Source organism: Plecotus auritus, assembly GCF_963455305.1.
Source record: "Plecotus auritus genome assembly, chromosome: 3".
NCBI classification, from domain to species: Eukaryota; Metazoa; Chordata; class Mammalia; order Chiroptera; family Vespertilionidae; genus Plecotus; species Plecotus auritus.
The window spans coordinates 113,702,202-113,714,985 of NC_137772.1; the positions used below are offsets into that span (position 1 = coordinate 113,702,202).

Here is a 12,784-nt window from a genome sequence, read left to right on the forward strand (position 1 = left end):
TGGATTAATTTTATTGTTTTCTCATAATGTCACTTATGGCTCTGATTCCTGTATTTTCTATTAAATGGAAGCTAAATCCAAGGGTTTAATGGATTAAAGACTGAGTATATCTGACAAGAATTACTTGTGGGTGGTGCTGTGTTTTTCATGTTGTATCACATCAGGAGTTACTTAATGTTTAGTTTTCTCATTATTAGTAGTGTTAATATTGACCCCAGCACTAGGCTGGTGACCATTGTGGTTTCTTTTACCCATTGTGACCTGTAAGTAAAAGTGATTCTTTAGCACTACGAATATACAGCTCCCCATCAACCTTTCACTTCATGGTGTTGGCATCCTTGTTCAAATCAATTATGTAATTAGAAACATTTGTAATATGGCAATATTTCTTTTTTAATTTAAAAATTTTTGTTTATTGGTTGATTTTAGAGAGAGAGGAAGGGAGAAACATTGATTTGTTGTTTCACTTTTAAAAAATATGTTTTTATCGATTTCATAGAGAGGAAGGGAGAAGGATAGAGAGATAGAAACATCAATGATGAGAGAGAATCATCGTTTGGCTGCCTCCTGCATGTCCCCTACTGGGGATTGAGCCTAAAACCCAGGCATGTGCCCTGACCTGGACTTGAACTGTAACTTCTAGGTTCATGGTTCAATGTTCAACCGTTGAGCCACACCAATTGGGCTGTTTTACTTATTTATGCATTCATTGGTTGCTTCTTGTATGTGCCCTGACTGGGAATCGAACTCACAATCTTGGCATATTGGGTCAATGCTTTAACTAACTGAGCTGTCCAGCCAGGGCCTGGCAATATTTCTTAATATTATTCCTTCTACATTGATTAACTGACACTCTTGTGTGTGTGTGTGTGTGTGTGTGTGTGTGTGTGTGTGTGAGAGAGAGAGAGAGAGAGAGAGAGAGAGAGAGAGAGAGAGATTTTGTCAGTGACAACTGGCATATTTATTAGTATAAGACTAAAAGGTGTATCAAAAGAGACCAGAACATTAATATCACTATGTTTGTGGTTTTCAGGTCCCTAAGATCTTTTCACTCTTTCCCTTATGACCTTTCACCTTCTTTAAGTATCCCTGCATCTTGTCAAAATGGCCCAGGGAGTTCAGAAGGGAGGACTGACCAGAGATCAAGCAGCTAGCTGCACAGGCAGGCCTGGAGGATGATTGGAGTGTGATGATGGCTGAGGGGGCAAGGCTCTGCAAGCTGAGGGTCAGGACCACAGAGGATGTGGTCACCTAGAATGAAGAATGAGGCTTCTTTTAGACTTTTCCAACATCCCCTCAGCTTTAGATACCTCCTTAGGAAGCCACGGCTGCATGCTGGATGTGAAAATTTAGTTTGGTCGATAATGTGCTGGTTGTGGTTAGTTCCTGGGTTGTGGTACACTGGTGTTAGGCCAGAATTGAGTCCTAATATGAAGGCAAAAAAATAGACTTACCAATAAAAGTGAGTGGAATGGGGACCTGAAGTCTCTATCTTTCTACTTGTATCTCTTCCAGGTAGAAAATAAAGTTATAAGGTGGAATAATGAAATTGATGTTGGTAAAGATGACAACAATAACCATGGCTAACTTATTATTTTCAGACAAGGGGAGGTTAAGTAACTCAGCCAAGGTCACACAACATAGCAAATAATTAATACAACAAGATTCAAACATGGGAGTGTGGGAAACTTTGTGAGTGAAGCCTTACTCTGGACACCAGGGTCATGGAAAAGCAGCTGGGTTGTAGTCCCAGCTTGGCTGTGTTATCTATTGGCTGCTGTGAATACCTGTACTCTAGCCTCCCCAAAGGCAAGGGCACAGAGACATGTACAGAGTTGGTGTTTAGTTGGAAAATTTAATTAGGGAGCAATGTGTCCCGATAATCTCTGACCCTTTGAGATGTTACTCAGAGTAGATGCTCTGCTCCCATCTCTGGAGAAATTCCAAGTTTCCAGGAGTCCTATACTCTGACCTGTACTCAATGTGTTTCCATGCCCAACCACGTGCTCTGGAGGCTCTGTGTCTGACTTGGGTTACCCAGAGATGGAAAATATCGGGTAGAGTCATGGATAAGAATAGAAACTCACAGATCAGGCACATGATTTCCTGCTGGGCTCTGGCGGGAGTCATAGGCACAGAGTCATCTTGTACTGGTCACTGCTTCCCCACAGGTGGATGGGTTGTGATAGGGGAAATGAAGCCCTCCTCCCAGAAAAACCCCATGGTTGGTTTCTTTTCACACACATTCACATACTCACACACTCATTCTCCCCTTCCTCCCCCTCAAAATAACCCTCCTAAGCTGTTGGTGCTAGGACAATTAGGTAATTGCGGCTTCACATCAGAGTAACACAGAGGTAAGAGGTAAGAGCACTCTAAAGATCAGCTTTATTTAACACTTGGCCAGACATAGGCAAGGAAATAGGTTGTGGTGGCTACAAAGAAATTTTCTAACTTCTCAGAGTTCAGGAAGAGTCTAATTAATATACTCCCAATTCTCCCTTGCTGATGTACCAACCCTTTATTTAAAAATAAAATAAAATACAATGAATTAAAATACCCAACAGATTTTAACATGAAATTAATATAAAATTATGAATGATATATTTTGCCTTCTTTTTCATAATAAGTTTTGAAACCCAGTGTATGTTTGACATTTATAACATGTCAGTTTGGATGAGCTGCATTTCAGGTGCTCAATAGCCACAGCGGCTGGGAGCCACTGCAGTGGACAGTGCAGGACTAGAGTCTTTGGTGCCAGAGTTTCTGTTCAGACCCTTTAAGGACCAACACTTTCTTATTCCTATGTTTGCGATCAGAATACTAATTGTACCCATGATACATACTTCCAAAGTATACTCCTTCCATGAATGTTTATCTGCTCTATGATATTTTGAGACTCTGTGTGTGTGCATGCATGTGTGTGCCTGCTGTCTAGGAAAGTCAGGGTCTGGACACAAATATGAATGCTACCACTGTATATGGTAGTGAATTTAGGGGTAATTTTTACTGTTATCACTGGTTTGATCTTTGACCTCTTTCATCAGCACAGAAGTCTCATGGTTTAGAATTAGTCCCTTGTTTCATTTGTGCAGCTGCCCCCTTTTTCCTTTCCTTGCTACAAAGAATTAACCTTGGAAAGCAACCTTTAGAGCAAACCACAAAATGGTGGTTCTTCAGAGCTAATTCTTAGTCCCCATGCAATGGCCCTCAGACACCTGAGACCTCAAACCCTGGTTCTGGGATGGCATGGCTAGGGGATAGACATCCTGAGAGGTGAATGCCGGGAGAGATAAGTACTCAGATGTGAGAGATACAGGACAGAGACATGGCTAGGTCCTAGGGCTCTCTGACTGTGATTCTGCACTCTCCCCACAGAGGGAATGCATATCAGTCCATGTGGGTCAAGCGGGAGTTCAGATTGGCAATGCCTGCTGGGAGCTTTTCTGCCTGGAACACGGAATTCAGGCAGATGGCACCTTTGGTGCCCAGGCCAGCAAGATCAATGACGACGACTCATTCACCACCTTTTTTAGTGAGACTGGCAATGGGAAGCATGTGCCCCGGGCTGTCATGGTAGACCTGGAGCCCACTGTTGTAGGTGAGTATGGACTAAGTCCCTCCCCACAGAAAGCAACATGAGACTGTGAGTCTTTGTCCATGAGTCTAAGGAAGCAGAATCTTCAACTGGAAGGTGGGGGTGGCTCATCTAGAGCCCTTCTGCTCCCCGTGATGTCTGTCAGCTCCTTGAATTGTCCATAATTTGGGAACTCACAATGGGGACCAGGACTCTTTGCTCTCCCATCACAGCTCTACCTTAACTGCAAATAAAATGCTCTCTGCTTAAACCTATGGAGACAGATTAAATTGTCCAAATTGTTTATAATATACTAAGGCTAAAAAATACAAATGATTTTAGGTATTATAGGAAGGCCCCAAATAGCCAGTTTCTCGAGGTTTCTGATTCTATAATAATTTCAACCTATTCTCATGGGTTTGATATAAGCTTGCAGTATCTGGCACACAAAATGGAATAATAGCAGGCATTTTTCTTATAGCCAGAGGTGGCTATAGAAGCATGAACTTCACTTAAATCTTAGAAAACAGAAATTCAGGTCTCTCCCTGAGTTCACCCCTTCAAGCACCATTTCCCTGGATCTGGATTTCCTCAGCTCCAAGCTGGGTCAACAATCAAGGAATGGATAAGCTTCACAAAGATGTCTGGGCAAATGTCTATATGGCCTGACCACTAATTTCTAGGCACAGCTGACTCCAGGTACTTCTGCCCTTGAGAACTTTGTACAAATACAAAAAGTGCAGATTACCCTTACAGGCCACCATGCAAATGGTTGCTTTCTTTAGGGGAGTAGGAGACCCCTGAAGAGAAGAAGGGGTGCGGTTGGGACCTGGTGCCTCTAATTGGCTATGTGCCCATTTCGTGTGGACCCTTAGAGGTGAGCAGAGTCCTCTTGACAGCCTTTCCAGGGCTCCTGCTCCTCTAGAACCTTTCATTCTAAAGTATCTCTAATGCCTGATATATATTATTACCACCTTGAGGTGGAAGTGATGGGGAACTATTCCTGGGAGAGACTAGGAAATGGGCAGATCACCCTGAATCTTTCTCTGTCTCTAGAACATTTTAATGCAAGTGAAATCAGGTTAAGTTTTGAAATAACTTTGCAGCATGAAAGAAAAAATAAGAGGGAAGCCTTGAGGGATCAAGGTAGATGGAAGGAGTAGCAATCAACTTTAGTATTCAGTGAGCTTTGTAAAGTTAAGGCTTTTTTAAGTTGTAGCCAGGAGAGCAGCAGGCTTCTCATCACCTGCTGGAGTCACTGGCTTCTGGTTCTTTTAGTGCCTATGTCACTTTAGACTTATCTTAGCCTTTTGCACGTTTGTTACAAGGTTGTCTGGATTCACCTTTGTAGAGTTTTACAGTAGGGAAGTGAAGACCCAGAAGGGTGTTATAAGATATTCTAATGGGAAAGGAGATAGTAAGACCCAATGGTCCCCCTCTCTTGGTAGATGAGGTTCGGGCAGGAACCTACCGCCAGCTCTTCCATCCAGAGCAGCTGATCACAGGAAAGGAGGATGCAGCTAACAACTATGCCCGGGGCCACTACACAGTGGGCAAGGAGAGCATTGACCTGGTGCTGGACCGCATAAGGAAGTTGGTAAGTGTTAATAAGGGCAGGCTACAGTGGATAGGCTTAGACTCATACCTCTCTGAGCAGAGTGGGTAGAGGCATGTGCCTGTAGGCTATAGGATAGAACTCCTAAGATTTGGGAATTTCTGCTTATGTTCTGTAAGAAGCATTCACAGGGATGGTGCCCTTTCTTCTACCTGGACATCATGGACTATGCTACAAGCTGATGCCCTATTAATATTTATTGATACTCTGTGGTAGTGTCTGGGGAAAACTTCAGGCATGAGGAAGGCTAAATTCTTTGCTTGTGGGAAGCATAAGTTAACAAAGCATTAAACTTGGAAGAGAGGACAGGAAGTGATTGTTGATATATTTCAGTACTTACAAATGCCATTATGAATGTTTATTAAATATATTCCTTAATTTAATCCCTTTAATAATGATATGAAGGAGGTCACTTCCCTGTACTTTACAAGTGAAGAAATGAGGGCCAGGGTGGTTAAAAAAATTGGCTCAGGCCACACAGCTAGAAAATGGCACATTTAGAATTTAAACCAGGTTGGTTTGACTAGAAAGCTCTAGTTGTAGGGTGGTCACATCTGCTTGAGCCCTCATTTCCTTATCTGCCTAATGAAAAAGGGGAAACTTGATGAGGGGTTCTTGAGAGCTAAGAATGCCAAATTTTTTATGTGCTCACCCTTTCAGTTTAGAAAAGGGGTTATAGTGGTCATTAGTCTCAAAACTGTCTGATCCCCAAAAGTTCATAACCACTGGATTGAATGATCATAGATTACACCCTGTGAATCTATGAAATCTCTTCATTCTGATAGGTACTGACATTGGGTGCTTACTGCATGTCAAGTCCTTGTTCAGCATATTATGCTATTTCACTTAATGATCACAATAACCTTATGATATGAGTGTATTTTTTATTGGCACAATTTAACCAAGAAGCAACAGAAGTCTGAAGAGGTTCCATAACTTGCTTAAATTTGTACAACTGGAAAATGTCAAATTGATATTAAAACTCAGGTTCTCTGACTCCATTTATATTTCTGAAATTGTTTCCTGAGCCACCTTCCCAGGTTGGGCTGAGATCTATAGGTCAGCAGTTTCCACAAAATCAAATGATGAAGGCAGGGGAAGTGGGTGAAGAATTGGGGGCTTTCAAAGGGCATAGTCATTAACTACTGTTGTTCTGAAACTTTCATTCCTGGTTCCACAAAGCCACTGGATTGAAATGCTCATGTACATAGAGGCATATGCATGTATAGTTTGCTGCCCCATATTTTAGCTAGCCCTCCCAAGGTCAATCCAACTCCTTTGTGTTTCCTTATTCCTTCAAGGCTGCTTGATTTCACCCATATAAAACTGTTGAGGGATGTAGTGGGGCAGACAGAAGGATTGCCTGCCTTTGTCCGCATTAGGGTATTCTTAGAAACTTGTCTTCATGGTTTCTTCTCATGTCTTACTCTCTCAAGACAGATGCCTGCTCTGGCTTGCAGGGCTTCCTGATCTTCCATAGTTTTGGTGGGGGCACTGGCTCTGGCTTCACTTCTCTACTGATGGAACGCCTCTCCCTGGATTATGGCAAGAAGTCCAAGCTAGAGTTTGCTATCTACCCAGCCCCCCAGGTCTCCACTGCAGTGGTCGAGCCCTATAACTCCATCTTAACCACCCACACCACACTGGAACATTCAGATTGTGCTTTCATGGTAGATAATGAAGCCATCTATGACATCTGCCGCAGGAACCTAGACATTGAGCGCCCCACCTATACCAACCTCAACCGCCTTATCAGCCAGATTGTATCCTCCATCACTGCTTCTCTCCGCTTTGACGGGGCCCTCAATGTGGACCTCACTGAGTTCCAGACCAACCTGGTGCCCTACCCCCGCATCCACTTCCCACTGGTCACCTATGCACCCATCATCTCTGCTGAGAAAGCCTATCATGAACAACTCTCTGTGGCTGAGATAACCAGCTCCTGCTTTGAGCCCAATAGCCAGATGGTGAAGTGTGACCCAAGACATGGCAAGTACATGGCCTGCTGCATGCTCTACCGTGGGGATGTGGTGCCCAAGGATGTGAATGTCGCTATTGCTGCCATCAAAACCAAGAGGACCATCCAGTTTGTAGACTGGTGTCCCACTGGCTTCAAGGTGAGAGCTGATGACACAGGGAGGAGTTAGACAACTAGAGAAGTAGAGGTAGATTACCAAGGATGGGGGAGAAGGATGTATAAACTCCAGAGTCTTGGACAGATACACAATTCCATGGACATTTGAGGCTTTATTGGAATGATATGGGAAGAGGGGCTTAAGCCAACTGTACCATTAATTAAATTCATTCACTCACTCATTTCATTTGTATAGGTAAGGGGGGAATTTATTATAAAGGATTAGTAAAAGAATGGGAGGGGCACTATTGAAATAGGGAGAAGACTTCTACAGCTTCTACCCTAAGATCTACAAGCATCTCAAAGGTCAGGCAGAAAAGGGTGTTTCTTTTATAGGGAGGAGTGGACAGGCTAGAAAGAACATGTGTGGGCAAATGATATGAACAGGATAAAGGAGTAGAGTAGTTGTGATTTGACAGTATATTAGAAAATGGAGATAACCAAATTATTAAAGTTGCCAAAGAGGTGTAATTCCCTCCACTTAACAAAAGATGTGTTCTCCTAATTTATTGTGAAAAATTAAATATTCTTGTGGAGATGTGGAATATCCAGGGAAGACCCCTGGATAAAGTGCTAAACACTGAATAGTGATAAAACCACCATTTGAGTTGCACTAGCAGGGCATGCAGCTGGCTCTTAACATGTGAACTAGTTGATCACTTTGTCCTGTGTTCCATGGTCTTTAAAGAGATCCCACCAGCAAAATAACTACCACCATTTATATTAATTAGTACCACCCAGGCCTTTAATAATTCAGAGGTTTACTGAGCACCAGATTGGAGATAGTGATGAACATATCTCAGTTTTTCCCTGGTGGGACTTACAAAAACAAGGCACCATGTGCCAGCCTCTTGGCTGACCTATTTGGCCTATGAAACTCTGATCTAGCTGATCTGCTGAGTAAGGAATTGTAACATTCTTCCTCATTGCCCTACTCATAGCTACATACATAATCTTTTTTTTTTCTAGATTCTGCCTATTTTGTGTGTCAGTTCTGGTTATTCTTATGAAAACAGTCACACTCTTCAAAAGAATGCACTTCTTTTTTTCCTATTTCAAATGGAAACAATAAAACATGCTAATAAGAAGAAGGTAGAAAAAATGAGATGTGACGGTGATGGGGAAATTAACAAAAGGAAGACCCCCTCCCATTCTCTACTTTATTTTAAACTGAAGCTTTGGGGTCATGTCCAGAAAGATAAGATAGTGCCATCAACTTGATCTGCTTTTCAGAAAAGTACAGGCTATGGGAAAGTTGTTGTTGAACTTCCTCCTCTTTCATCCTTCTCAACGGTGCTTGTCTCCACTTGGTTTAGGTCAAGGAATACTATGGTTCAAAAAAGAGAGATAGCTCTAGGCAACAAGTTTTTGCTGGTCAGGGACAGATCTAGCAAATTATGTAATGTGGCTGAATTCATATTCATTGCCTTTCCCATTCTTATTTTTGGTATTTACTCCTGTCTTAGCATCACCTTTATCACCAAGATACCACTTTTATCTAAGAGGAATGGTAAAATGACCTTTGTGAACCCATTTAATGGGTTAACCACCTTACCTGCATAGCCTGCTGCCACTCCCACCTCCACCTCTCAATAAGTCATGTATTTATTTTAAAGCTATGAATTTAAGAGATTGGCAATTAATGCATGGTGGCCTGGGTAGAAGAGGTATTTTTCGGGTGGCACCATGAATCTCAGTCCATAAGTATTATCACAGTTTGTCACTTTAGATTTCTTCCAGGTTTCTACAGTTCCTAGGCTTGGCTTTGGTTTGATATGTATGTAAGGAAAAGAAAGATTTCTAGCATAGTAGTCCCACCATAAGATTGAGCTGGATTTGTTGGTGGACCCTGCCATGCTACCAGAATTGAGAAGTAGATTTGTCCAGGCAAGAGTTTTTAACTAACTTTCTTTGCTTGGAATCCTTGCTTTTCTTCTAAGAAGTCCCACTTCTTAGAGATACAAGGCTTGATTAACACTAACTTCATTGCCAGGCCTTTTGGATCTTTTTATTTATTGCTCTGGAATATCTCTATGACCTTTTAAATAACCCTTCACCCTTGGCAGAGGAACTTCCCTAAATTTATTGACAGCATAACTAAGAGGAACTTCAAATGACCATTTGAGAAAGAATAAACTTCATAATAACTTCAAGTCTAGAAATTAATTTGCCTCTAAAAGGGAACCTATTTCCATTTTAAAGATAAACATGTACTACTATTATACACCTCCCCCTTGACAATCTCATTCATTACCCTCATTTGTCTACTTGAATCTCCCCACAAACATCTCTATTACCAGCCCTGTTCTCCTTTTTGTCTTTATCAGTCTTTAGATTCTCTAGTCCTTCTTCTTGAATTTGCCTGTACCCAATCCTACTCACTTTTACTTTCTTCTCAGCATTTACCTTTCTCTCTACCTCCCTGCTTCCCAACCTCCTGCTCCCCTCTTTTAACCCCTAGCCTTGTAGTCCCACTCTCATGCCTGTGCCTGAGTCCTAGTCCCACACCATGTGATGAAAGTTGCCTCATCTCAAGTCACCCTTTGGCTACCCTGCATCTTCTTTTGTTGTTCTTCCTCTTTCTCTGTTCTCCAGGTGGGCATCAACTACCAGCCACCCACTGTGGTGCCAGGAGGGGACCTGGCCAAAGTCCAGCGGGCTGTCTGCATGTTGAGCAACACCACAGCGATTGCAGAGGCCTGGGCCCGCCTTGACCACAAGTTTGACCTCATGTACGCCAAGCGGGCATTTGTCCATTGGTATGTTGGAGAGGGAATGGAAGAAGGAGAATTTTCTGAAGCCAGGGAGGACCTAGCTGCCCTAGAGAAAGATTATGAAGAAGTGGGGACTGATTCATTTGAAGAAGAAAATGAAGGGGAGGAATTTTAAATATACATGTTCCTCATGGCTGTGCCTCTTTATTTTTGCTGCTTCACTCCAAGCACATGTAACTATTCTAAGAGTCATAGATGACACTCCCAGCTCCAACCTGATCTCTGTCTGACACCAGTACATGTGGGATGACTGGGCTGAAAATGGATGCTGTGCTCCATCAGATCCTCCCTTGGGTAAAAGCAGCTTTGTGTCATTACAGAAAATGAGAGTCATTGTTTCTGGGTTAAGGTGAAGCCCACTTACACATGTGGTGAGGTCTGATCAGAATTTTGAATTCTGGAATAGGTTATTGCCAGGGCTAACCAGCAGACCCTGAGCGACAGATGAATGATTACTCTGACACATGTTTCTGTGAAAGAGAGGGCTAAGGGAGTGCCTGGCTAGAGAAACCAAGCAGCCCCATTCACCTGTCTCCTTAGGCTTTTATTGTAATAACAGCTTGAACTAAAATTAACTATTAGATACTATCAGCAAGGTAAGTATCCTTGAGAAGACATGCATCTGTAGTGTTTAAGCAAGGATGTCTAAAGATTAAGCATAAAGATTCCAGTAAACACCTGGGGGCTCCTGTGTATACAGACTTGTTTGGAAAGATTAAGGCAGGGGTGATTGCCTTCAGCCAACTCCCCCAGGAGGTTCTGACCTTTCAGAGTTTCCTCTTTACAGACTTTCTAACCAAGTCCCATGCTTTCCCACAGGCTATGTTCACCTTGAAACACAGCCTGTTGGTTAGGGAATGGTAAAACACTAGGGAAAGGAAAGATCTGGGCATTAGGAAGGGAGTGACACTATTTAAGAACTGGCGAATCAGTGAGAAACAAGACAGACACATCTCCTGCCTACATAATCACACAAAGGAAGGAATGAGATAATTTCAGATAGTGTTAAGTGATATGAAGTAAACCAACAGTGGTGAGAATGCCTAGGGGAATACAGTCAAACCTCAGTTCCAGACTCTCTCTCATCTTGAACAATTTGCTTCTCAACCTGATAACCCTTCTGTGCTGATGCCTGAATGATTAGTCACAAGTCTCTCAGGTGACAAAGGAGAGAATGCATGCATATGAGTCAGTTTACCACTAAACCTCATGTTATAAACATCTCAGGAAATTGTGCTGTGAATATTTTCATAGGTTATTATTTTTTAAAATATATTTTATTGATTTTTTTACAGAGAAGAAGGGAGAGGAATAGAGAATTAGAAACATCGATGAGAAACATCGATCAGCTGCCTCCTGCACGCCCCCTAATGGGGATGTGCCCGCAACCAAGGTACATGCCCTTGACCAGAATTGAACCTGGGACCCTTCAGTCTACAGGCTGATGCTCTATCCACTGAGCCAAACTGGTTAGGGCATTTTCATAGGTTATTTTGCTTTTGTTGCTACTTATTACTTTTAAATAATTTTTACTGTACATTTCATTTCCTTTTTGTTAAATGTTCATTTACATTTCATGTCCTTTTTAAAAAGTGTTTATTTATAGATTAAACAGTGCATTAGACATGTATATAAGAAAGGTTAAAAGAAGGAATCATTTGGGGGTCTGGTACGAATTAATTCAATTTACATTATTTCTAATGGGAAAAAAATGATTTGGTTTTCAAACAAATTGCTTCTCCAACAGCCTTCTGGAACAAGTAAGTTTCAGAACCAAGGTTCCATTGTACTCTTTTATACTGGGTTGTCAGAAAAGGCCTCATGGAGACCTGAATAAAGAAAAGAGCCATCATGGGGAGTTCTGGAGTCAGGGGATGCTGCCCATAGGGCAAAAAACACATATGTGGAACAAGTACTAGTATACACAGAAGCATTGAAAGGTTTTAAGTAGAATATCGACTATAGTTTATATATATACATACCTTATCTCTACTTCTCCCAACAGTCTCAAATGGATATTCTCATTTTACAAATGAAGAACCTGAGATTTAGAGTTTGTGTAAGAAATGGACCACCAATTCTATTCTCTTGTCTACCCTACACTTAGTGCCTCATAAAATAATGGATGGGGGAAAAGCAAAAGTGTATATCATTTACATAGGGGAGGACAAGTTATTGCATCTCTTCTCTGAAGTTGGCAGCTCTAGCAGGATTTTAGAAAATATCAAGATGACTCTAAACTACTGATAAGATATCCAGGGTTGCCAAAACCGGTTTGGCTCAGTGGATAGAGCGTCGGCCTGGGGACTGAGGGGTCCCAGGTTCGATTCCGGTCAAGGGCACGTAACTTGGTTGCAGGCACATCCCCAGTGGGGGGTGTGCAGGAGGCAGCTGATCGATGTTTCTCTCTCATCGATGTTTCTAACTCTCTATCCCTTTCCTTCCTCTCTGTAAAAAATCAATAAAATATATTTAAAAAAAAAAAAAAGATATCCAGGGTTGGGCCCATAGTAGGTCCATATCCATTAAATGGATACCTTATTAATTGTTAACTTTTCCTAAATGTTTCTATTCGATATTCTTTGGAAACCCTGAGAAAAATAGAATGAAATGGTGGATTAAATTGATTTTTGAAAGGGAACCAATCTTTGATTCCTGGAATAAAACCATACTTGGTCAAGGTG

At 41.9% G+C, this 12,784-nt stretch overlaps 1 protein-coding gene across 8 annotated transcripts in view; it reads left to right on the top strand.

Annotated features, from left to right (window-relative positions):
- The window catches only part of LOC308243371 (tubulin alpha-8 chain), a 68,485-nt gene extending 55,940 nt beyond the window's left edge, over positions 1-12,545 (top strand). For 5 of the 8 annotated variants that reach the window (XM_080658671.1, XM_080658673.1, XM_080658674.1 and 2 more), the window contains 4 exons: positions 3,379-3,601; positions 5,026-5,174; positions 6,629-7,309; positions 9,922-12,545. In XM_080658671.1, coding sequence (XP_080514797.1) covers positions 3,379-3,601; positions 5,026-5,174; positions 6,629-7,309; positions 9,922-10,215 — 1,347 coding nt within the window. In that variant the 3' untranslated portion in view covers positions 10,216-12,545. Of the gene's footprint in view, positions 1-3,378; positions 3,602-5,025; positions 5,175-6,628; positions 7,310-9,921 lie in introns of those variants that run through there. The other 3 variants (XM_080658678.1, XM_080658676.1, XM_080658672.1) reach the window with 2 other exon arrangements.
- Positions 12,546-12,784: the final 239 nt, after the last annotated feature.